Raw genomic sequence first — 24818 nt, forward strand, 5'->3', positions numbered from 1 at the left:
ACGCCCAATATGATTTAAAATTTAAAAAAAAATGGTTTTCCCAAATCGCTTCGTATTTAAGAATTAAAACTTTTCCAGCTTTTAATACAACATTTATTAGCTTTCTTAATGCGATTACATCATCACTAAACAAATTTCAAAATATCTCTTTCTCCGTGATCTTCAACAACCAATTGAAGAAGATGTAGACGTTCTTGTAATCCTTAAAACAATTTCTTATTAATCATTTCTAATTAGTTAACAATTACCATAATTATCTTACATTTGTTGCAGCCGCGTGCGAAACCGGCCCAAACAAAGGTAACTCCACCGCGAGTTTTCTATGACTCATACATAGCAAAATTAAAACATCTTTCTGAGTTGAGACATCGGCTTCATACCAGTTTAAATCATAAACGGAATCCACCACACTCTCAGCCTATTATAAACAAAATGAGTGCTTCAATATAATATGAGATATATAAAAAGAGTTAATTATACGTACAGCTGAAGTTAATTTTTGCCCAAATGTGTGGAGCATAAACAATGCGATAAAGTTGGGTATAAATACGAAAAAGCTTATTAAATTGTTTCGCTAAAATTTTAATAATAATTAATTAGATTATGTGGTGATGAACCAAACAAACCATTGAAATATCGATTGAAGATAAAGTTAGGGAAAGGAGAACGCAAAATTTTGTTGGGACCATGAAGATGGAGAAGAATTTAGTGGCAAAATGAAACATCTTGAAGATGTGTTGATGGTACAAAACGATGGGGCGAAGAATTTTAAAATTTCTTTCCTTATTTCTTGTCAAATTTATCTTGCCAATAATCTCGTTGAGGTGTTTAATCCGTACCACGATTAAGTTCATCGAATAACAATAAAGCAATATTACCAACAACAAAACATTCAGCGTAACTTTAACGGTGTATATTTGAAATAACATAATCAACATTATTTCCCACCGATTAAAATCGATGCGAGTGTAATATGGCATTACAAAAGAAAGCTTGTTATCCCTCAACATAATAAATATAGCAGTAACAACATGCGCGAAAAGAAACCCCCCATAGTGACATAATTTTATGATAAATTTCAAGTTTCGTTCGAAAAACAAATTGTTTTGGGGTGCCCCAAATTCGGTAAAATCACTGAATACATTAATCATTTCATTTAATGAGTTACGTTTCTTCAATAATATCAAGTTAACAAGCATGAGAAGAAGTCCCATCGAAATAAACTCGGCGTGAACTAAACAAGTCCCAAAATTAACTTGGTAGTCTGGAAAAATACAAGAAAATCGAATCTAAAAAGTTTATTTCTTGATATATTTGTTACCTACTTTTAATTTCGATCATTAAAGGGTAAAATCCCCAAAACAAATTAATTAACATCAGAATTATTGGGCCAAACCCTCTAAGTCCCTGCGAAGTAGGCCAACATTGGTACTTGCGAAAATTAGCTTCGAGGAGATAAAACCCGAGTGTTTTTGACATTTTGAATGAAAAGTAAAAGTAGGTAATCGACTAATAACTTCGTTGGGTTGTCAGAGAATTTATATGAATTTTTAGAGGGCGATGTAACGACCGGGTTAAGAAAACATGATGAAAAATGCATTGATGAGAATTGATTTTATATAAATGTTGTTATTTTTAATGGTTTAAATAAATTAAAAATATAGGTTTTTCGAGGAAAGAATAATTAAAGAAAAAGCTGTTAAATTACTTAAAAATATGAAAATTTTTAAAAAATCATATCGGCCGTGTTTTTAGGAATTATGATGTGATGTGTGTGTTAAATTGAACCTTAAAGATTGTGGTTTATGATGTGATATAAAAACTATTAGGTAATATTATTGAAATTTTCAAATAAAAATTATTAAAGACATTGTTAAATTTATGAATTAAAAATGGTACGAAATGTTCAAAAAATTATATCGCCTGTGTTAATAGGAATTATGATATGATATATGTGTTAAATTGAAGCTGAAGGATTCTAGTTGATGATATGATATTAAAACTATTAGGTCATATTATTGAAATTTCAGGAAAAAAATTATTAAAGAAATTGTTAAATTTATGAATTAAAAATGATACGAAATGCTCAAAAAATCATATCAACTGTGTTTATAAGAATTATGATATGATGTGTGTGTTAAATTGAAGCTTAAAGATTCTAGTTTAAGATATGATATAAAAACTATAAGGTGATATTATTGAAATTTCCAAGAAAAAGTTATTAAAAAAAAATTGTTAAATTTATGAATTAAAAATGATACGAAATGTTCCAAAAATCATATCAACCGTGTTAATAGGAATTATGATATGATATATGTGTTAAATTGAAGCTTAAAGATTCTAGTTTAAGATATGATATAAAAACTATTAGGTAATATTATTGAAATTTCAGGTAAAAAATTATTAAAGAAATTGATAAATTTATGAATTAAAAATGATACGAAATGTTCAAAAAATCATATCAACTGTGTTTATAAGAATTATGATATGATGTATGTGTTAAATTGAAGCTTAAAGATTCTAGTTTAAGATATGATATAAAAATTATTAGGTGATATTATTGAAATTTCCAAGAAAAAGTTATTAAAAAAGAAATTGTTAAATTTATGAATTAAAAATGATACGAAATGTTCAAAAAATCATATTAACTGTGTTAATAAGAATTATGATATGATATATGTGTTAAATTGAAGCTGAAGGATTCTAGTTGATGATATGATATTAAAACTATTAGGTATTATTATTGAAATTTGAATTAAAAAATTATTAAATTTATGAATTAAAAATGATACGAAAAGTTTAAAAAATCATATCGACTGTGTTTATGAGAATTATGATATGATGTGTATGTTAAATTGAAGCTGAAAGAAGTCAGTTTATGAAGTGTTATAAAAACTATTAGATAATATTATTAAAATTTCCAGGAAAATATTATTAAAGAAATTGTTACATTTATGAATTAAAAATGATACGAAATTTTCCAAAAATCATATCGACTGTGTTTATAAGAATGTAATATGATATATGTGTTAAATTGAAGCTTAAAGATTCTAGTTTATGATATGATATAAAAACTATTAGGTGACATATATTGAAATTTCCAGAAAAAAATTATTAAAGAAAATGTTAATATGAATTAAAATTGATAGGAAATGTTCAAAAAATCATATCAACTGTGTTTATAAAAATTATGATATGATATGTGTGTTAAATTGAAGCTTAAAGAAGCCAGTTTATGATGTGATATAAAAACTATATGATAATATTATTGAAATTTCCAGAAAACAATTAATAAAGAAATTGTTAATATGAATTAAAATTGATACGAAATGTTCAAAGAATCATATCAACTGTGTTTATAGAAATTATGATATGATATGTGTGTTAAATTGAAGCTTAAAGAAGCCAGTTTATGATGTGATATAAAAACTGTTAGGTAATATTATTGAAATTTCCAGAAAACAATTAATAAAGAAACTGTTAAATTTATGAAGTAAAAATGACGTGAGAACTTTAAAAAATCATATCGACTGTGTTTATAAGAGTAATGATATAATGTGTGTGTTAAATTGAAGCTTAAAGAAGCCAGTTTATGATGTGATATAAAAACTATTTAGGTAATACTTATTATTGAAATTTCCAGGAAGAAGTTATTAAAAAAGAAATTGTTAAATTTATGAATTAAAAATGATACAAAATGTTCAAAAAATAATATCGACTGTGTTTATAAGAATTATGATAGGATATATGTGTTAAATTGAAGCTTAAAGATTCTAGTTTATGATATGATATAAAAACTATTAAGCAATACTATTGAAATTTCCTGGAAAAAGTTATTAAAAAAGAAATTGTTAAATTTATGAATTAAAAATGATACGAAATGTTCAAAAAATGATATCGACTGTGTTTATAAGAATTATGATATGACGTGTGTGTTAAATTGAAGCTTAAAGAAGCCCGTTTATGGTGTGATATAAAAACTATTGGGTAATATTATTGTAATATCCAGAAGAAAATTATTAAAGAAATTTTTAAATTTATAAATTAAAAAAGATGCGAAGTGTTCCAAAAATCATATCGACTGTGTTTATAGGAATTATGATATGATATATGTGTTACATTGAAGCTTAAAGATTCTAGTTTATGATGTGATATAAAAACTATTATGTGATACTATTAAAATTTCCAGAAAAAAATTATTAAAGAAATTGTTAAATTTAGGAATTAAAAATGATACGAAAAAATCAAAAAATCGTATCTACTGTGTTTCTGAGAATTATAATATGATATGAGTGTTAAATTGAAGCTTAAATATTTTAGTTTATGATGTGATATAAAAACTATTAGGAGATACTATTAAAATTTCCAGATAAAAATTACTAAAAAAGAAATTGTTAAATTTATGAATTAAAAATGGTACGAAATGTTCAAAAAATCATATCAACTGTGTTTATAAGAATTATGATATGATGTGTGTGTTAAATTGAAGCTTAAAGATTCTAGTTTAAGATATAATATAAAAACTATTAGGTGATATTATTGAAATTTCCAGAAAAAAAGTTATTAAAAAAGAAATTGTTAAATTTATGAATTAAAAATGATACGAAATGTTCAAAAAATAATATCGACTGTGTTTATAAGAATTATGATAGGGTATATGTGTTAAATTAAAGCTTAAAGATTTTAGTTTATAATATGATATAAAAACTATTAAGCAATACTATTGAAATTTCCAGGAAAAAGTTATTAAAAAGAAATTGTTAAATTTATGAATTAAAAATGATACCAAATATTCAAAAGATAATATTGACTGTGTTTATAAGAATTATGATATGATGTGTGTGTTAAATTAAAGCTTAAAGAAGCCAGTTTATGGTGTGATATAAAAACTATTGGGTAATATTATTGAAATATCCAGAAGAAAATTATTAAAGAAATTTTTAAATGATTAAATGATAATATTATAATAATAAATTATTTAAGAAATCGTAACAATTAAGTTTTTAGCACAGCAAATCTTTAAATTATTATTAAATTTGCTTTGCTAATTAATTTTGCTTAAATGCTTATTAATTCATTTCGACATCTCATTTAGTTCTTGAGATATGATTTTTTTAAATATTGATTTTTAATCACAGGGTTGAATGAAAAAAATCGTTGCAACCAAATTAAGAGAAATAAGAAATTTATGTTTTTAGCAATAAAATTAGATTAAGTTTGCTTCGAAATGTTTCTTATTTCATTGAGATATTTCAATTAGTTTTTGAGATACGATTTTTTAAATTTCTTAATTTTCTTGTTTACCTCAATAGGCAGAGTGTTATTTAAAAAATCGTAACAACTAGGTTTATGGAGATTATGAAATAATTTTTGGCACACCAAATCTTTATTAAATTTCCTTTAAAATGCTTATTAATTCATTTCGATATCTCATTTAGTTCTCGAGATATGATTTTTCTAAATTTGATTTTTAATTATTAAACGATTAATATGCAGGGTTGAATGAAAAAAATCGTTCCAACTAAATTAAGCGAAATTAAAAATTTATTTTTTTAACAATAAAATTAGGTTAAATTTGCTTAAAAATACTTCTTATTTTGTTGAGATATCCCAATTAGTTTTTGAGATACGATTTTTTAAACTTTTTTAATTTTCTTTTTTACCTCATTACGCTTAGTTATATTTCAAAAATCGTAACAACCAGATTTATGGAGATTAAGAAATAATCCTTGGCACACCAAATCTTTATTAAATTTTCTTTAAAATGCTTATTAATTCATTTCGATATCTCACTTAGTTCTTGAGATATCATTTTTTAAATTTTATTTTTAATCAGTAAACGATTAATATGCAGGGTTGAATGAAAAAAATCGTTCCAACCAAATTAAGGGAAATTAAAAATTTATGTTTTTAACAATAAAATTGGATTAAATTTGCTTTAAAATACTTCTTATTTTGTTAAGATATCTCAATTAGTTTTTAAGATAGAATTTTTTAAATTTCTTCATTTTCTTTTTTACCTGAATGCGGAAAATGTTATTTAAAAAATCGTAACAGTTAAGTTTATGGAAATTAAGAAATTATTTTTGGCACACCAAATATTTATTAAATTTCCTTTAAAATGTTTAATAATTCATTTCGATATCTGATTTAGTTCTTGAGATTCGATTTTTTTAATGACCTATACTTCTTAAGCTGTTTAAAAACAAGTCGATAATCTCCAATTAATGATCCACAGCTTGCATATTTTATATGTTTGTTGATGCACCTTCACTAATGAAAAACAATAACGAGTTAACTTCAACTTATATATCAACCTTCTTAATTACTTCAACCTTCTTCAGAAACAAGTTCGAAGTTGTTTCTGAAGAAGGTTGCAACATGGCATCCGAAACGTCAAACATTTTTTCAAAAAACGCACGGCTTAACACGAAAGATGTTAGTTCTAGGTCTAGTGTTAGTTCTTGTGATAGTGTTAGTGTTAGTTCTAGTTTTAGTTTAATTAATATCGGCCGTGAAAGCCTTCGTACTTATAATTGAGATATCTCAACAAAATAATAAGTATATTTAAGCAAATTTAATCTAATTTTATTGCTAAAAAAATAAATTGCTAATTTCTCTTAATTTGGTTGCAACGATTTTTTTTCATTCAACCCTGCATATTAATCGTTTAATGATTAAAAATCAAATTTAAAAAATTTATATCTCAAGAACTAAATAAGATATCGAAATGAATTAAGAAGCATTTTAAAGGAAATTTAATAGAGATTTGGTGTGCCAAAAATTATTTCTTAATCTCCATAAACCTAGCTGTCACGATTTCTTAAATAACACTCTACGTATTGAGGTAAAAAAGAAAATTTAAAAAATCGTATCTCAAAAACTCATTGAAATATCTTAATGCAATAAGAAGCATTTTTAAGCAAATTTAATCTAATTTTATTGCTAAAAAAATAAATTGCTAATTTCTCTTAATTTGGTTGCAACGTTTTTTTTTCATTCAACCCTGCATATTAATCGTTTAATGATTAAAAATCAAATTTAAAAAATGTATATCTCAAAAACTAAATAAGATATCGAAATGAATTAAGAAGCATTTTAAAGGAAATTTAATAGAGATTTGGTGTGCCAAAGATTATTTCTTAATCTCCATAAGCCTAGCTGTCACGATTTTTTAAATAACACTCTGCTTATTGAGGTAAAAAAAAAAATTTAAAAAATCGTATCTCTAAAACTAATTGAGATATCTTAATGAAATAAGAAGCATTTTTAAGCAAATTTAATCTAATTTTATTGCTAAAAAAATAAATTGCTAATTTCTCTTAATTTGGTTGCAACGATTTTTTTTTCATTCAACCCTGCATATTAATCGTTTAATGATTAAAAATCAAATTTAAAAAATTTATATCTCAAGAACTAAATAAGCTATCGAAATGAATTAAGAAGCATTTTAAAGGAAATTTAATAGAGATTTGGTGTGCCAAAAATTATTTCTTAATCTCCATAAACCTAGCTGTCACGATTTTTTAAATAACACTCTGCTTATTGAGGTAAAAAAAAATTTTAAAAATCGTATCTCTAAAACTAATTGAGATATCTTAATGAAATAAGAAACATTTTTAAGCAAATTTAATCTAATTTTATTGCTAAAAAAATAAATTGCTAATTTCTCTTAATTTGGTTGCAACGTTTTTTTTTCATTCAACCCTGCATATTAATCGTTTAATGATTAAAAATCAAATTTAAAAAATTTATATCTCAAGAACTAAATAAGCTATCGAAATGAATTAAGAAGCATTTTAAAGGAAATTTAATAGAGATTTGGTATGCCAAAAATTATTTCTTAATCTCCATAAACCTAGCTGTCACGATTTTTTAAATAACACTGCTTATTGAGGTAAAAAAGAAAATTTAAAAAATCGTATCTCTAAAACTAATTGAGATATCTTAATGAAATAAGAAGCATTTTTAAGCAAATTGAATCTAATTTTATTGCTAAAAAAATAAATTGCTAATTTCTCTTAATTTGGTTGCAACGATTTTTTTTCATTCAACCCTGCATATTAATCGTTTAATGATTAAAAATCAAATTTAAAAGATTTATATCTCAAGAACTAAATAAGATATCGAAATGAATTAAGAAGCGTTTTAAAGGAAATTTAATAGAGATTTGGTGTGCCAAAGATTATTTCTTAATCTCCATAAATCTGGTTGTTACATTTTTTTAAATATATCTATGCGTAATGAGGTAAAAAAGAAAATTAAGAAAATTTAAAAAATCGTATCTCAAAAACTAATTGAAATATCATAATGAAATAAGAAGCATTCTGAAGCAAATTTAATACAATTTTATTGCTGTAAATATAAATGTCTAATTTCCTTTAAGTTAGTCGTACATTAAAATTTGAAAATCGTTTACAGTAAATCCGTTTCCATTCAAATTAGACCAAATGTTTAAGCCTGCCAATTTGTGTCCGTTTTCGTACACGGTTGAGATTTTCCATTTGTTATCGTGAAACACTTTTCCAACGTACCTATAAACATCGTTATAATAACCCCCCCAAACGATATTTCTCAAAAAGCTCCCTTGTACAGCGTAAATGTGAACATATTTCCATTGCAAACGTGAAGGTTCAGATGTACATAATATCTAAATACAAGCAAAAAAATTTTATTATTAAATACCTAACTAAAATAATCTATTTTACCATAATATTGTGTAAATCTTTGCCAACCCATTTCTTTCCGTTGACAGCTGTTGTAGCCGTTTTAGCTTCTGCGTCTATTGTGGCTGGATAATAGTTAATTGCATCTGAATTAATTAAAATATATTAATAGCAACAAATCCAAATGAAACAATTATGCACGTACCAGTACGTACAGTCACCCGACCAACAAATGTATTCTCATCTTCGGTTAAAACAGCATCTTCTGGTATAGACCCATTGTAGGTTCTCCAATAATATGGTTCTATGATATTAAAATGAACAATATCAATTATGATTGAATGTACTTATAAATATTAAATAAACAAATATTAACCAGTGGCGGTAGAAGCATGAAATGCTGTGAAGATTATAAGAAAAATTGTTTCAATCAACATGTCTATTCGCAACAAAACTCACAATATAATTACATCTCCAAAATTTGATGAGTATTTATAAAATAGGTAATAAAAAAAACTTACAGTTTATTTGTAAATAACTATAGATAAACTTCATTGATTACTTATTTCATAACAATTCATCGAAAAATTAGACAAACATTTTGAAAACACATTTCTTTTAGATTAGATTATAGGATTAACACTTTTGGTAACGTGTCGAGGGTTTTATTTATTGGACAATTTCCTCATTAACAATTTTTTCCTGGAAATTTCAATAATATTACCTAATAGTTTTTATATCATATCATAAACTGGAATCCTTAAGCTTCAATTTAACACACATTATTTCCGCCAAAGCGGTAACAATAAAAACCGGTGCCGATTCGGTAATTAAAAAATAAAGAATAAAAACCCAAGAAAATTGATATAACAAGAGTTTAATTACTTACCAAAATATGACAACAAAAGGAAAATGTTAATAAACGAATGAGTAACAAAATGGCTAGCGAAAAGGACGAAGAAAATATAATTGTATGCAAGAATGCGCACAAACGAAAAGCGGAAGAGATACTGGCGATACTGGATCTCTTTTAACCCTTTGTGTCCCAAGAAGTCAAACATTTTGAAACTTTGTGACAGAATCAGACAGAATTAAAACGCTATCAAAATACACTCAGTAAAGGCGTTTGGAATAAAATTTTAGCAAAATATGCAATCCCCCTATTTTCGCATAGTCTAAGTGTCATAAAAGATGCTAATTCAAAAATTCCTGGAAACCGTGTTTATTGAAATTAAGAAATAAAACTTATTTTAAATTGAAGCTTGAAGCTTTCTGTTTAAATCGATGTATAACAATCGATAGGTTGAATTAAAAAAATATTGAGAAAAAGCGTATTGAGTTAAAACTAACATTTTCGTATAACCTAAAAGTGTCAAAAAAGATGCTAATTTAAAAATTCCTGGAAGCCGTACTTATTGAAATTGAGGAATGAAACTTATTTTAAATTAAAGCTCAAAGCTTTCTTTTTAAAATGATGTATAACAATTGTTGGGTTGGATTGGAAAAATATTGACAAAAAACATGTTGAAATAAAACTTACATTTTCGTATAACCTAAGAGTGTCAAAAAAGATGCTATTTTAAAAATTCCTGGAAGCTGTATTTATTGAAGTTAAGGAATGAAACTTATTTTAAATTAAAGCTCAAAGTTTTCTCTTTAAAATGATGTATAATAATTGTTGGGTTGGATTGGAAAAATATAGAGAAAAAAAAAGTTGAAATAAAACTTACATTTTCCTATAACCTAAAAGTGTCAAAAAAGATGCTAATTTAAAAATTCCTGGAAGCCGTATTTATTGAAATTAAGGAATGAAACTTATTTTAAATTAAAGCTCAAAGTTTTCTCTTTAAAATGATGTATAATAATTGTTGGGTTGGATTGGAAAAATATAGAGAAAAAAAAAGTTGAAATAAAACTTACATTTTCGTATAACCTAAGAGTGTCAAAAAAGATGCTATTTTAAAAATTCCTGGAAGCCGTATTTATTGAAATTAAGGAATGAAACTTATTTTAAATTAAAGCTCAAAGTTTTCTCTTTAAAATGATGTATAATAATTGTTGGGTTGGATTGGAAAAATATAGAGAAAAAAAAAGTTGAAATAAAACTTACATTTTCGTATAACCTAAGAGTGTCAAAAAAGATGCTATTTTAAAAATTCCTGGAAGCCGTATTTATTGAAATTAAGGAATGAAACTTATTTTAAATTAAAGCTCAAAGTTTTCTCTTTAAAATGATGTATAATAATTGTTGGGTTGGATTGGAAAAATATAGAGAAAAAAAAATTTGAAATAAAACTTACATTTTCGTATAACCTAAGAGTGTCAAAAAAGATGCTATTTTAAAAATTCCTGGAAGCCGTATTTATTGAAATTAAGGAATGAAACTTATTTTAAATTAAAGCTCAAAGTTTTCTCTTTAAAATGATGTATAATAATTGTTGGGTTGGATTGGAAAAATATAGAGAAAAAAAAAGTTGAAATAAAACTTACATTTTCCTATAACCTAAAAGTGTCAAAAAAGATGCTAATTTAAAAATTCCTGGAAGCCGTATTTATTGAAATTAAGGAATGAAACTTATTTTAAATTAAAGCTCAAAGTTTTCTCTTTAAAATGATGTATAATAATTGTTGGGTTGGATTGGAAAAATATAGAGAAAAAAAAAGTTGAAATAAAACTTACATTTTCCTATAACCTAAAAGTGTCAAAAAAGATGTTAATTTAAAAATTCCTGGAAGCCGTATTTATTGAAATTAAGGAATGAAACTTATTTTAAATTAAAGCTCAAAGTTTTCTCTTTAAAATGATGTATAATAATTGTTGGGTTGGATTGGAAAAATATAGAGAAAAAAAAAGTTGAAATAAAACTTACATTTTCCTATAACCTAAAAGTGTCAAAAAAGATGCTAATTTAAAAATTCCTGGAAGCCGTATTTATTGAAATTAAGGAATGAAACTTATTTTAAATTAAAGCTCAAAGTTTTCTCTTTAAAATGATGTATAATAATTGTTGGGTTGGATTGGAAAAATATAGAGAAAAAAAAAGTTGAAATAAAACTTACATTTTCGTATAACCTAAGAGTGTCAAAAAAGATGCTATTTTAAACATTCCTGGAAGCCATATTTATTGAAATTAAGGAATGAAACTTATTTTAAATTAAAGCTCAAAGTTTTCTCTTTAAAATGATGTATAATAATTGTTGGGTTGGATTGGAAAAATATAGAGAAAAAAAAAGTTGAAATAAAACTTACATTTTCGTATAACCTAAGAGTGTCAAAAAAGATGCTATTTTAAACATTCCTGGAAGCCATATTTATTGAAATTAAGGAATGAAACTTATTTTAAATTAAAGCTCAAAGCTTTCTCTTTAAAATGATGTATAATAATTGTTGGGTTGAATTGGAAAAATATTAAGAAAAAAAATGTTGAAACAACACTTACATTTAAAAGAGTCAAAAAAGATGCTAATTTAAAAATTCTTAGAAACCATGTTTATTGAAATTAAGGAATGAGACTTATTTTAAATTTAAGCTCAATGTTTTCTTTTTAAAATGATCTGTAATAATCACACCTAATAACCATTTATCAAAAAAATATCTTCTTGAACAACAAAATTCAACAGCACCACTTTTCACTAAACTTCTAACCTCACATCTGGATGAATAAGTTTAAAGTGTACCTAAAAATCCTACAGTGCGGATTGCGACGTTTTTTATACAGATTATTTCTTGTATACACTTGTATAGTAGAAAGTACAGACAGCTCTAAGAGCGCCGAATAGATAACTACAGTTTAAAATGAGTGTTTAAAATTACCGGTACTTTAAAGTACCGTCGGGACACAAAGGGTTAAAGTAATGCGCGAAGAAGTTTGATAATGCGTAGGTGGGAGTGCGAATTAAAAGTATTTTAAATAGTTTAGCGCGGACTAAACACACATGTAATATCATAATTCCTATAAACACAGTCGATATGATTTTTTGAACTTTTCGTATCATTTTTAATTCACAAATTTAACAATTTCCTTAATAATTTTTTTCTGGAAATTTCAATAATATTATGTAATAATAAGCATTTTATTGTTTTTGATAACTACAATTTTCCCCTTGATACATTCTAATATACAGGGTGTCTCAGCTAGATCGGTCATTAGACGTTTCTGTGGTTCTGGCCAAAATAAAAAATTGAGAATTCAGACTTAAGTATTATCAATTACGTTCTCATCGTCTACAATATTTTCAGATTTCTAGCATTTCCGGTTATACCGGAAGTCGCCACCTACTTTATTTTTTTAAATGGAACACCTGTATATTATTACATATTTGGAGTTGTCTGTTTTGAAGGTTTATAAAATCGGCGTCTCATTTTACATCTTTTATACTCTATATGTCCTATGCCTAACATTAATAGTTTGAGAAATAATTAAGGTTTTTTGAAAAATGCTCACATATCATATCGATATTAACCTAGTGTGCCATGGAAAACAAATGTTTAATGACTTATTGACAAACGTCAAAGTCTGATTTGCGTTGTTTGATGCTTGTGAGTCTGAAACCAGATAAAATGGATATTAATAACGTAAATAATGTTTATACAAATAAAGAAATCCATAATATATTTTTTGTGCACGAAAAGTGCGACAAAGTTCTTAGTAGAACTTGCAGAATGTTTAATGAAAATTATCCGCATTTAGTTCCGATGACAAAAGATAAATTTAGAAGAATAGAAGCAAATTTTTTACATTTTGGACGAATTAATCACGTGTTAAACTGACCAACAAATGTAGTAGATAATGCAACCGAAGAGGTGAATGATTTCGAGCCCAGTCCCAACACCTCAATGCGAACTGCCAAAGAAGATCTAGGAATCATACTACGAACTTTGTCGCGCTTTTTATGCATAAAAAATAAATTAAGAATTTCTTGATTTGTGTAAATAGTACTTTCGTTATTGTTATCGATTTTAACTCTTTTCAGTACTAATATTAAGGGACATAACAGATAATTATTTGCTCACATGCATCAAATGAGGTAAACAAGTGAGTCTTTGACAAGAACTCATTGAGAAGGCTTGTTTTTCATGGCACACTAGGCTAAATATCCATATATGTATGCATTTTTCAAAAAACCCTAATTATCTCCTAAACTATTAATGTTAGGTATGGGACATATCGGATATAAAAGATGTAGAATGAGACGCCGAAGACGACTAAGTAATAAAATATGGGGGTTGCCATTTAAAAAAATGAAGTTATGGTACTTCCAAATTTTGAAAAGTTAACGTGCCATAGTTCTAAGTGACCAAACGTTCTAGACACCCGTTCTCGGCACCAAAACATACTCCATCATGTTGTTTAAGCATATTCTGAATCCTAAATTGATATCCCAAAAATCGAGTGTTCTCTGATTTTTTGAACAAATGTCTGCTGGAGCAGATTTTTCTAGAAAAATTCGAATAACTCGAGAACGGCCGAATCAAATTGCAAAAAGTAAACTTATTTATAAACCCTGAAAACAGACAAATTCAAATATGTAAAAATATACAGGATGTTCCATTTAAAAAAATAAAGTAGGTGGCGACTTCCGGTATAACCGGAAGTGCAAGAAATCTGAAAATATTTTAGTCGAAGAGATCATAATTGATAATACTTAAGTCTGAATTCTCAAATTTTTATTTTCGCCAGAACCCCAGAAACGTCTAATGACCGGTCTCGCTGAGACACCCTGTATATCATTAGTATATTATTTTCACCCTCTACCCTCTTCCTCCATTTCCATACCCTCGGCTTCTCGGCCCAATCCTCCCCTCATCCATCCCTTTGTCTCCTCACCCCCACAACCATTCTCATCCATCGTTTCCCCTCTCCCCCCTCTCCTAAGATCAGCCCTCGGTCCAACTCCTCCTCCCTCGACTCACTGCACCCATTCAACATATGTTCCAACGTTTCCCATTCCCCCTGCATAGCCTACACCACCTCTCCTCATCGGCCATCCAATATCTGTTAGCTCTCTCCTCGTTTCCACAACGGAACCTAGCCACCAACTTCTTCCCTTCCTCATCTCCTTCCAATAACAAGTATCTAGGCAGCCCCTCCGTTATTATGTCCCTGTACCTTTCGTTATACCTCCCCTCTTTTATTTGTGTCCTTCTTTCCTGTCTCTGCACATCTCGGTCCCTATCTCTCAACTCCCTCCACATCTCCCTACCCACCCTTCGTCTACTATTTATCTCAGTTACCGAGTAGCCCGCTCGTCTATAATAGTTGTCTCTGTCTCCTTTCCCATATCTGATCTTTCCCTCTCTAATTTCCCTCCAACACTCCCCCAAGATCCCGCAGTTTGGCCTCCCTTCTATTCTTTCTTCATATTTCACTGCTCTCCTGCCCCCCTCCACTCGGACTTTATCCACCTTTACGTCTTCCCTCACTATATACCCCGGTGTTTCTCTCGCCACCTCAAGCACCTATCTCCAGTATCTAGCTTGCACGTCCTCCAGCATTGCCTGCTCTCTCCATCCCCATACCTCTGCTCCATACATCATCACACTGCTAACCAGACCTTCAAACATAATCTTCCTCGCTGCCACATTCCTTCCAAAGACTCTCTTCCCCCAACCCCATACTTGTCCCATCACCTTATTCGCCTTTTTTGCAATAGCTATCACATGCGACCCCTCCCTGTTGTCCTCCCTGAACACATACCCCAAGTAGGTATACTCCCTAACCTCCTCGATCTCTTTTCCCTCCCATCTCCAGTTTTCTGTTCTTTTTCTCCCCCCCTTACAAAACTTTATCATCTTTGTCTTCCCACATTCACTTCCAGCCCCTTCCCCCTAAAATATCTTTCCAATGTCTTTATCATATCTTTCATCTCCGCCGCTTACCACCCACCACCAACCCTCCCATTTGCCCCTTCCCCAATCTATCCTCCAGGTCCGTCGTATACAGTGCAAACAGACTTGGGCTCAGCGGACATCCCATAGTTTCCATGTATATTTCCTTCATTCTCGCAATTAGGTGTTCCGTGATCCCCCTCCTCCCCATCTCCTCCCACAACTTTCCCCTATCCACCTTATCAAAAGCCGCTTTCAAATCTATAAACAGGGCGTACAATTTCCCTCCCTTCTTATCCAGCTCTCTATCTGCCAGATGCTACAACACGTACACGTTGTCGATTGCTCCCCTTCCCTTCCGAAAGCCTGCCTGCCCATCCGGCAAAATTCCCCCCAACTCCATCTCCTCCTCCAGTCTTCCCAGCAGTATCTACGTGTATACCTTGTATGCCTAGTCTAGTAGGTTAATTCCTCTATAGCTCTCTACCCTTCCCTTATTACCCTTTTTATATACTGGGCAAATTACCCCCACTTTCCATCCTTCCGGAATCTCACCCCCTCTCCATACGCTATTCATCCCCTCCAACAACTTCACTTTCACCACCCTTGATGCTTCCAACCATGCCTCGTTCTGGATGCCATCTTCCCCTGGCGCCTTTCCCTTCTTCAATCCCCTAAGCACTGCTTCCATCTCCTCTTCTGCTATGTCCTCTCCCCCATCTCCCTCATATCCTCCCAAACCCGTTAGCCTCGTTTCAACCCCTCCCAATAATCCCATAAAGTAACTCTTCCATTCTGTCATGTGTATTTCGCTGGTTATCCTCTCCCTACCCTTCTTTCTCTTTTTCAGATACCTCCAGACCTCCCCTTCCTTTGTTATCCCTCTAATCTCTGCCGCTTCCTTCTCCCTCAGTTCTGTTTTCTTTCTACTGCATAACTCTCTGTATCCTCTCCTGGCCTCCCTATATCTATCCACCCCTATCTTCCCCCGTCTCCACTGCCTCAACCTCCTTCTCGTCTCCATCTTCGTCTTCTTGCACTCGCCATCATACCAGTCATTCCTCCCTACTCTGCCCCCCTACGTACACACTCCCTTTTCAGTGTTGCCTCCCGCACGACCTGGATAAGTTCTTCCAAACCATTGATCTCTTGTATCTTCTGTTGCCAAGTGTCTAGGTTTCTCCTGTAGAATGTTACCCCTTCTTCCGACTAGTCTGTCCTGATGAACGTGCTCCCCATTTCCGCTTGCCTTCTGCCGTCCACCTCCTTTACCTCTACCTCCAACGGTTGGTGATCCGACTCTACCGCTTCTCCCACTTTAAACCTTTCCACCCTCTCCCACATTTCCTGATCCACCAGTACATAATCAATCACAGATGTCCCCATCGCCCCGATGTAAGTATACTCCCCTTCCTCTCCTTCCTCTTTATTCCCATTCAGTATCTCCCATTCGTTCTCCTCCACCCATCTCAGCATTTCTGTTCCTTCTCCATTCCGCACGGTGTCCTTCGACCGCCGTCGTAATACTTTTTATATCACAGCATAAACCAGAATTTTTACGCTTCAATTTAACACACATATCATATTATAATTCCTATAAACACAGTCGATATGATTTTTAGAACTTGTCGTATCATTTTTAATTCATAAATTTAACAATTTCTTGTTTAATAACTTTTTCCTGGAAATTTCAATAGTATCACCTAATAGTTTTTATATCATATCATAAACTAGAATCTTTAAGCTTCAATTTAACACATATAGTTAACACACGCCATAACAATAAGAAAAATGCTGACACTGCAAAAGATAAACACCTGCGACCACAACGATAAGATGCTGACACCGCAAAATAAATAGTATATAAGTCGCGTTTATAATCAATTATATTAAGTTTTCGTTTTAATGTAATAAAATGAGCTTCACTCTTGACTTCAAACAATAAATCGCTTTTTAAAAAATTCCCGACGTTTTTGAAAGTGATAAATATATATCATATTATATTCTTATAAACACAGTCGATATGATTTTTGGAAAATTTCGTATTATTTTAATTCATAAATTTAATAATGTCTTTAATAATATTTTCCTGGAAATTTTAATAATATTATCTAACAGTTTTTATATCACTTCATAAATTAGAATCTTTAAGCTTCAATTTAACACACACATCATATCATAATTCTTATAAACACAGTAGATATGATTTTGTGAACATTTCGTATCATTTTCAATTCATAAATTTAACAATTTCTTTAATAATTTTTTTCTGGAAATTTCAATAATATTACCTAATAGTTTTAATATCATATCATCAATTAGAATCCTTCAGCTTCAATTTAACACATATATCATATTATAATTCTTATTAACACAGTTGATATGATTTTTGGAACATTTCGTATCATTTTTAATTCATAAATTTAACAATTTCTTTTTTAATAACTTTTTCTTGGAAATTTCAATAATATCACCTAATAGTTTTTATATCATATCTTAAACTAGAATCTTTAAGCTTCAATTTAACACACATATCATATCATAATTCCTATTAACACAGTTGATATGATTTTTGAAACATTTCGTATCATTTTTAATTCATAAATTTAACAATTTCTTTTTTAATAACTTTTTCTTGGAAATTTCAATAATATCACCTAATAGTTTTTATATCATATCTTAAACTAGAATCTTTAAACTTCAATTTAACACACATATCATATCATAATTCCTATTAACACAGTTGATATGATTTTTGAAACGTTTCGTATCATTTTTAATTCATAAATTTAACAATTTCTTTTTTAATAACTTTTTCTTGGAAATTTCAATAATATCACCTAATAGTTTTTATATCATATCTTAAATTAGAACCTTTAAGCTTCAATTTAACACACACATCATATCATAATTCTTATAAACACAGTAGATATGATTTTGTGAACATTTCGTATCATTTTCAATTCATAAATTTAACAATTTCTTTAATAATTTTTTTCTGGAAATTTCAATAATATTACCTAATAGTTTTAATATCATATCATCAATTAGAATCCTTCAGCTTCAATTTAACACATATATGATATCATAATTCTCATTAACACAGTTGATATGATTTTTGAAACATTTCGTATCATTTTTAATTCATAAATTTAACAATTTCTTTTTTAATAACTTTTTCTTGGAAATTTCAATAATATCACCTAATAGTTTTTATATCATATCTTAAATTAGAACCTTTAAGCTTCAATTTAACACACACATCATATCATAATTCTTATAAACACAGTAGATATGATTTTGTGAACATTTCGTATCATTTTCAATTCATAAATTTAACAATTTCTTTAATAATTTTTTTCTGGAAATTTCAATAATATTACCTAATAGTTTTAATATCATATCATCAATTAGAATCCTTCAGCTTCAATTTAACACATATATCATATTATAATTCTTATTAACACAGTTGATATGATTTTTGGAACATTTCGTATCATTTTTAATTCATAAATTTAACAATTTCTTTTTTAATAACTTTTTCTTGGAAATTTCAATAATATCACCTAATAGTTTTTATATCATATCTTAAATTAGAACCTTTCAGCTTCAATTTAACACACACATCATATCATAATTCTTATAAACACAGTAGATATGATTTTGTGAACATTTCGTATCATTTTCAATTCATAAATTTAATAATTTTTTTCTGGAAATTTCAATAATATTACCTAATAGTTTTAATATCATATCATCAATTAGAATCCTTCAGCTTCAATTTAACACATATATGATATCATAATTCTCATTAACACAGTTGATATGATTTTTGAAACATTTCGTATCATTTTTAATTCATAAATTTAACAATTTCTTTTTTAATAACTTTTTCTTGGAAATTTCAATAATATCACCTAATAGTTTTTATATCATATCTTAAATTAGAACCTTTAAGCTTCAATTTAACACACACATCATATCATAATTCTTATAAACACAGTAGATATGATTTTGTGAACATTTCGTATCATTTTTAATTCATAAATTTAACAATTTCTTTTTTAATAACTTTTTCTTGGATATTTCAATAATATCACCTAATAGTTTTTAGATCATATCTTAAATTAGAACCTTTAAGCTTCAATTTAACACACACATCATATCATAATTCTTATTAACACAGTTGATATGATTTTTGGAACATTTCGTATCATTTTTAATTCATAAATTTAACAATTTCTTTTTTAATAACTTTTTCTTGGAAATTTCAATAATATCACCTAATAGTTTTTATATCATATCTTAAATTAGAACCTTTAAGCTTCAATTTAACACACACATCATATCATAATTCTTATAAACACAGTAGATATGATTTTGTGAACATTTCGTATCATTTTTAATTCATAAATTTAACAATTTCTTTTTTAATAACTTTTTCTTGGATATTTCAATAATATCACCTAATAGTTTTTAGATCATATCTTAAATTAGAACCTTTAAGCTTCAATTTAACACACACATCATATCATAATTCTTATTAACACAGTTGATATGATTTTTGGAACATTTCGTATCATTTTTAATTCATAAATTTAACAATTTCTTTTTTAATAACTTTTTCTTGGAAATTTCAATAATATCACCTAATAGTTTTTAGATCATATCTTAAATTAGAACCTTTAAGCTTCAATTTAACACACACATCATATCATAATTCTTATAAACACAGTAGATATGATTTTGTGAACATTTCGTATCATTTTTAATTCATAAATTTAACAATTTCTTTTTTAATAACTTTTTCTTGGATATTTCAATAATATCACCTAATAGTTTTTAGATCATATCTTAAATTAGAACCTTTAAGCTTCAATTTAACACACACATCATATCATAATTCTTATAAACACAGTAGATATGATTTTGTGAACATTTCGTATCATTTTTAATTCATAAATTTAACAATTTCTTTTTTAATAACTTTTTCTTGGATATTTCAATAATATCACCTAATAGTTTTTAGATCATATCTTAAATTAGAACCTTTAAGCTTCAATTTAACACACACATCATATCATAATTCTTATAAACACAGTAGATATGATTTTGTGAACATTTCGTATCATTTTCAATTCATAAATTTAACAATTTCTTTAATAATTTTTTTCTGGAAATTTCAATAATATTACCTAATAGTTTTAATATCATATCATCAATTAGAATCCTTCAGCTTCAATTTAACACATATATGATATCATAATTCTCATTAACACAGTTGATATGATTTTTGAAACATTTCGTATCATTTTTAATTCATAAATTTAACAATTTCTTTTTTAATAACTTTTTCTTGGAAATTTCAATAATATCACCTAATAGTTTTTATATCATATCTTAAATTAGAACCTTTAAGCTTCAATTTAACACACACATCATATCATAATTCTTATAAACACAGTAGATATGATTTTGTGAACATTTCGTATCATTTTTAATTCATAAATTTAACAATTTCTTTTTTAATAACTTTTTCTTGGATATTTCAATAATATCACCTAATAGTTTTTAGATCATATCTTAAATTAGAACCTTTAAGCTTCAATTTAACACACACATCATATCATAATTCTTATTAACACAGTTGATATGATTTTTGGAACATTTCGTATCATTTTTAATTCATAAATTTAACAATTTCTTTTTTAATAACTTTTTCTTGGAAATTTCAATAATATCACCTAATAGTTTTTAGATCATATCTTAAATTAGAACCTTTAAGCTTCAATTTAACACACACATCATATCATAATTCTTATAAACACAGTAGATATGATTTTGTGAACATTTCGTATCATTTTTAATTCATAAATTTAACAATTTCTTTTTTAATAACTTTTTCTTGGATATTTCAATAATATCACCTAATAGTTTTTAGATCATATCTTAAATTAGAACCTTTAAGCTTCAATTTAACACACACATCATATCATAATTCTTATTAACACAGTTGATATGATTTTTGGAACATTTCGTATCATTTTTAATTCATAAATTTAACAATTTCTTTTTTAATAACTTTTTCTTGGAAATTTCAATAATATCACCTAATAGTTTTTATATCATATCTTAAATTAGAACCTTTAAGCTTCAATTTAACACACACATCATATCATAATTCTTATAAACACAGTAGATATGATTTTGTGAACATTTCGTATCATTTTTAATTCATAAATTTAACAATTTCTTTTTTAATAACTTTTTCTTGGATATTTCAATAATATCACCTAATAGTTTTTAGATCATATCTTAAACTAGAATCTTTAAGCTTCAATTTAACACACATATCATATCATAATTCCTATTAACACAGTTGATATGATTTTTGGAACATTTCGTATCATTTTTAATTCATAAATTTAACAATTTCTTTTTTAATAACTTTTTCTTGGAAATTTCAATAATATCACCTAATAGTTTTTATATCATATCTTAAATTAGAACCTTTAAGCTTCAATTTAACACACACATCATATCATAATTCTTATAAACACAGTAGATATGATTTTGTGAACATTTCGTATCATTTTCAATTCATAAATTTAACAATTTCTTTAATAATTTTTTTCTGGAAATTTCAATAATATTACCTAATAGTTTTAATATCATATCATCAATTAGAATCCTTCAGCTTCAATTTAACACATATATGATATCATAATTCTCATTAACACAGTTGATATGATTTTTGAAACATTTCGTATCATTTTTAATTCATAAATTTAACAATTTCTTTTTTAATAACTTTTTCTTGGAAATTTCAATAATATCACCTAATAGTTTTTATATCATATCTTAAATTAGAACCTTTAAGCTTCAATTTAACACACACATCATATCATAATTCTTATAAACACAGTAGATATGATTTTGTGAACATTTCGTATCATTTTCAATTCATAAATTTAACAATTTATTTAATAATTTTTTTCTGGAAATTTCAATAATATTACCTAATAGTTTTAATATCATATCATCAATTAGAATCCTTCAGCTTCAATTTAACACATATATCATATTATAATTCTTATTAACACAGTTGATATGATTTTTGGAACATTTCGTATCATTTTTAATTCATAAATTTAACAATTTCTTTTTTAATAACTTTTTCTTGGAAATTTCAATAATATCACCTAATAGTTTTTATATCATATCTTAAATTAGAACCTTTAAGCTTCAATTTAACACACACATCATATCATAATTCTTATAAACACAGTAGATATGATTTTTGGAACATTTCGTATCATTTTTAATTCATAAATTTAACAATTTCTTTTTTAATAACTTTTTCTTGGAAATTTCAATAATATCACCTAATAGTTTTTATATCACATCATAAACTAGATTCTTCAAGCTTCAATTTCACACACATCATATCATAATTCTTATAAACACAGACGATATGATTTTTTAAACTTTTCGTAACATTTTTAATTCATAAATTTAACAATTTCTTTAACAATTTTTTTCTGCAAATTTCAATAATATTACCTAATAGTTTTTATATCACATCATAAACCACAATCTTTAAGGTTCAATTTAACACACACATCACATCATAATTCCTAAAAACACGGCCGATATGATTTTTTAAAAATTATTATATTTTTAAGTAATTTAACAGTTTCTTCTTTAATTATTCTTTCCTCGAAAAACCAATATTTTTAATTTATTTAAATCATTAAGAATAACAACATTTATATAAAATCAATTCTCATCAATGCATTTTTCATCATGTTTTCTTAACCCGGTCGTTACATCGCCCTCTAAAAATTCATATAAATTCTCTGACAACCCAACGAAGTTATTAGTCGATTACCTACTTTTACTTTTCATTCAAAATGTCAAAAACACTCGGGTTTTATCTCCTCGAAGCTAATTTTCGTAAGTACCAATGTTGGCCCACTTCGCAAGGACTTCGAGGATTTGGCCCAATAATTCTGATATTAATTACCTTCTTGTGGGGATGTTACCCTTTAATGATCGAAATTAAAAGTAGGTAACAAATATATCAAGAAATTAACTTTTTAGATTCGATTTTTTTGTCTTCTTCCAGACTACCAAGTTAATTTTGGGACTTGTTTAGTTCACGGTGAGTTTATTTCGATGGGACTTCTCCTTATGCTTGTTAACTTGATATTATTGAAGAAACGTAACTCATTAAATGAAATGATTAATGTATTCAGTGATTTTACCGAATTTGGGGCACCCCAAAACAATTTGTTTTTCGAACGAAACTTGAAATTTATCATAAAATTATGTCACTATGGAGGGTTGCTTTTCGCGCATGTTGTTACTGCTATATTTATTATGTTGATGGATAACAAGCTTTCTTTGGTAATGCCATATTACACTCGCAACGATTTAAATCGGTGGGAAATAATGTTGATTTTGTTATTTCATATATACTCCGTTAAAGTTACGCTGAATGTTTTGTTGCTTGTAATATTGTTGTATTGTTATTCGATGATCTTAATCGTGGTACGGATTAAACACCTCAACGAGATTATTGGTAAGACAAATTTGACAAGAAATAAGAAAAGAAACTTTAAAATTCTTCGCCCCATCGTTTTGTACCATCAACACATCTTCAAGATGTTTCAATTTGCCACCAAATTCTTCAACATCTTCATGGTCCCAACAAAATTTTGCGTTCTCCTTTCCCTAACGTTATCTTCAATCGATATTTCAATGGTTTGTTTGGTTCATCACCACATAATCTAATTAATTATTATTAAAATTTTAGCGAAATAATTTAATAAGCTTTTTCGTATTTATACCCAACTTTTTCGCATTATTTGTACTCCACACATTTGGACAAAAATTAAGTTCAGCTGTACGTATAATTAACTCTTTTTGTATATCTCATATTATATTGAAGCAGTCATTTTGTTTATAATAGGCTGAGAGTGTGGTGGATTCCGTTTATGATTTAAACTGGTATGAAGCCGATGTCTCAACTAGAAAGGATATTTTAATTTTACTGTGTATGAGCCAAAGAAAACTCGCGGTGGAGTTACCTATGTTTGGGCAGATGTCGCACGCGGCTGCAACAAATGTAAGTTAATCATGGTGATTGTTTTTAAATAATTAGAAATTATTAATAAGAAATTATTTTAAGGATTACAAGAACGTTTACATATTCTTCAATTGGTTGTTGAAGATCACTCAGAAAAAGATATTTTGAGATTTGTTTAGTGGTGATGTAATCGCATTAAAAAAGCTAATAAATGTCGTATTAAAAGTTGGGA

The 24818-nt window shown here is 27.6% G+C and overlaps 1 protein-coding gene and 1 long non-coding RNA gene across 2 annotated transcripts; one reads left to right on the forward strand and one right to left on the reverse strand.

The window, feature by feature from the left end:
- Positions 1-8381: 8381 nt before the first annotated feature.
- LOC139432408 (uncharacterized) lies at positions 8382-9103 on the reverse strand. The gene is made up of 4 exons (XM_071200929.1): positions 9043-9103; positions 8872-8970; positions 8709-8812; positions 8382-8650 (listed from the first exon to the last, which is right to left on the reverse strand). Exons 1-4 carry the CDS (start codon positions 9101-9103, stop codon positions 8387-8389), a joined length of 528 nt encoding a protein of 175 aa, XP_071057030.1. The 3' UTR covers positions 8382-8386.
- Positions 9104-23891: 14788 nt separating this feature from the next.
- On the forward strand, positions 23892-24772 carry LOC139432461 (uncharacterized). Its single transcript, XR_011642225.1, has 4 exons — positions 23892-24261; positions 24314-24403; positions 24470-24625; positions 24689-24772. It is a non-coding gene; the product is annotated as an uncharacterized lncRNA (long non-coding RNA).
- The last annotated feature ends 46 nt before the right edge of the window (positions 24773-24818 follow it).

Source organism: Onthophagus taurus, unplaced genomic scaffold (genome assembly GCF_036711975.1).
Source record: "Onthophagus taurus isolate NC unplaced genomic scaffold, IU_Otau_3.0 ScKx7SY_15, whole genome shotgun sequence".
In the NCBI taxonomy this organism is placed as follows: Eukaryota; Metazoa; Arthropoda; class Insecta; order Coleoptera; family Scarabaeidae; genus Onthophagus; species Onthophagus taurus.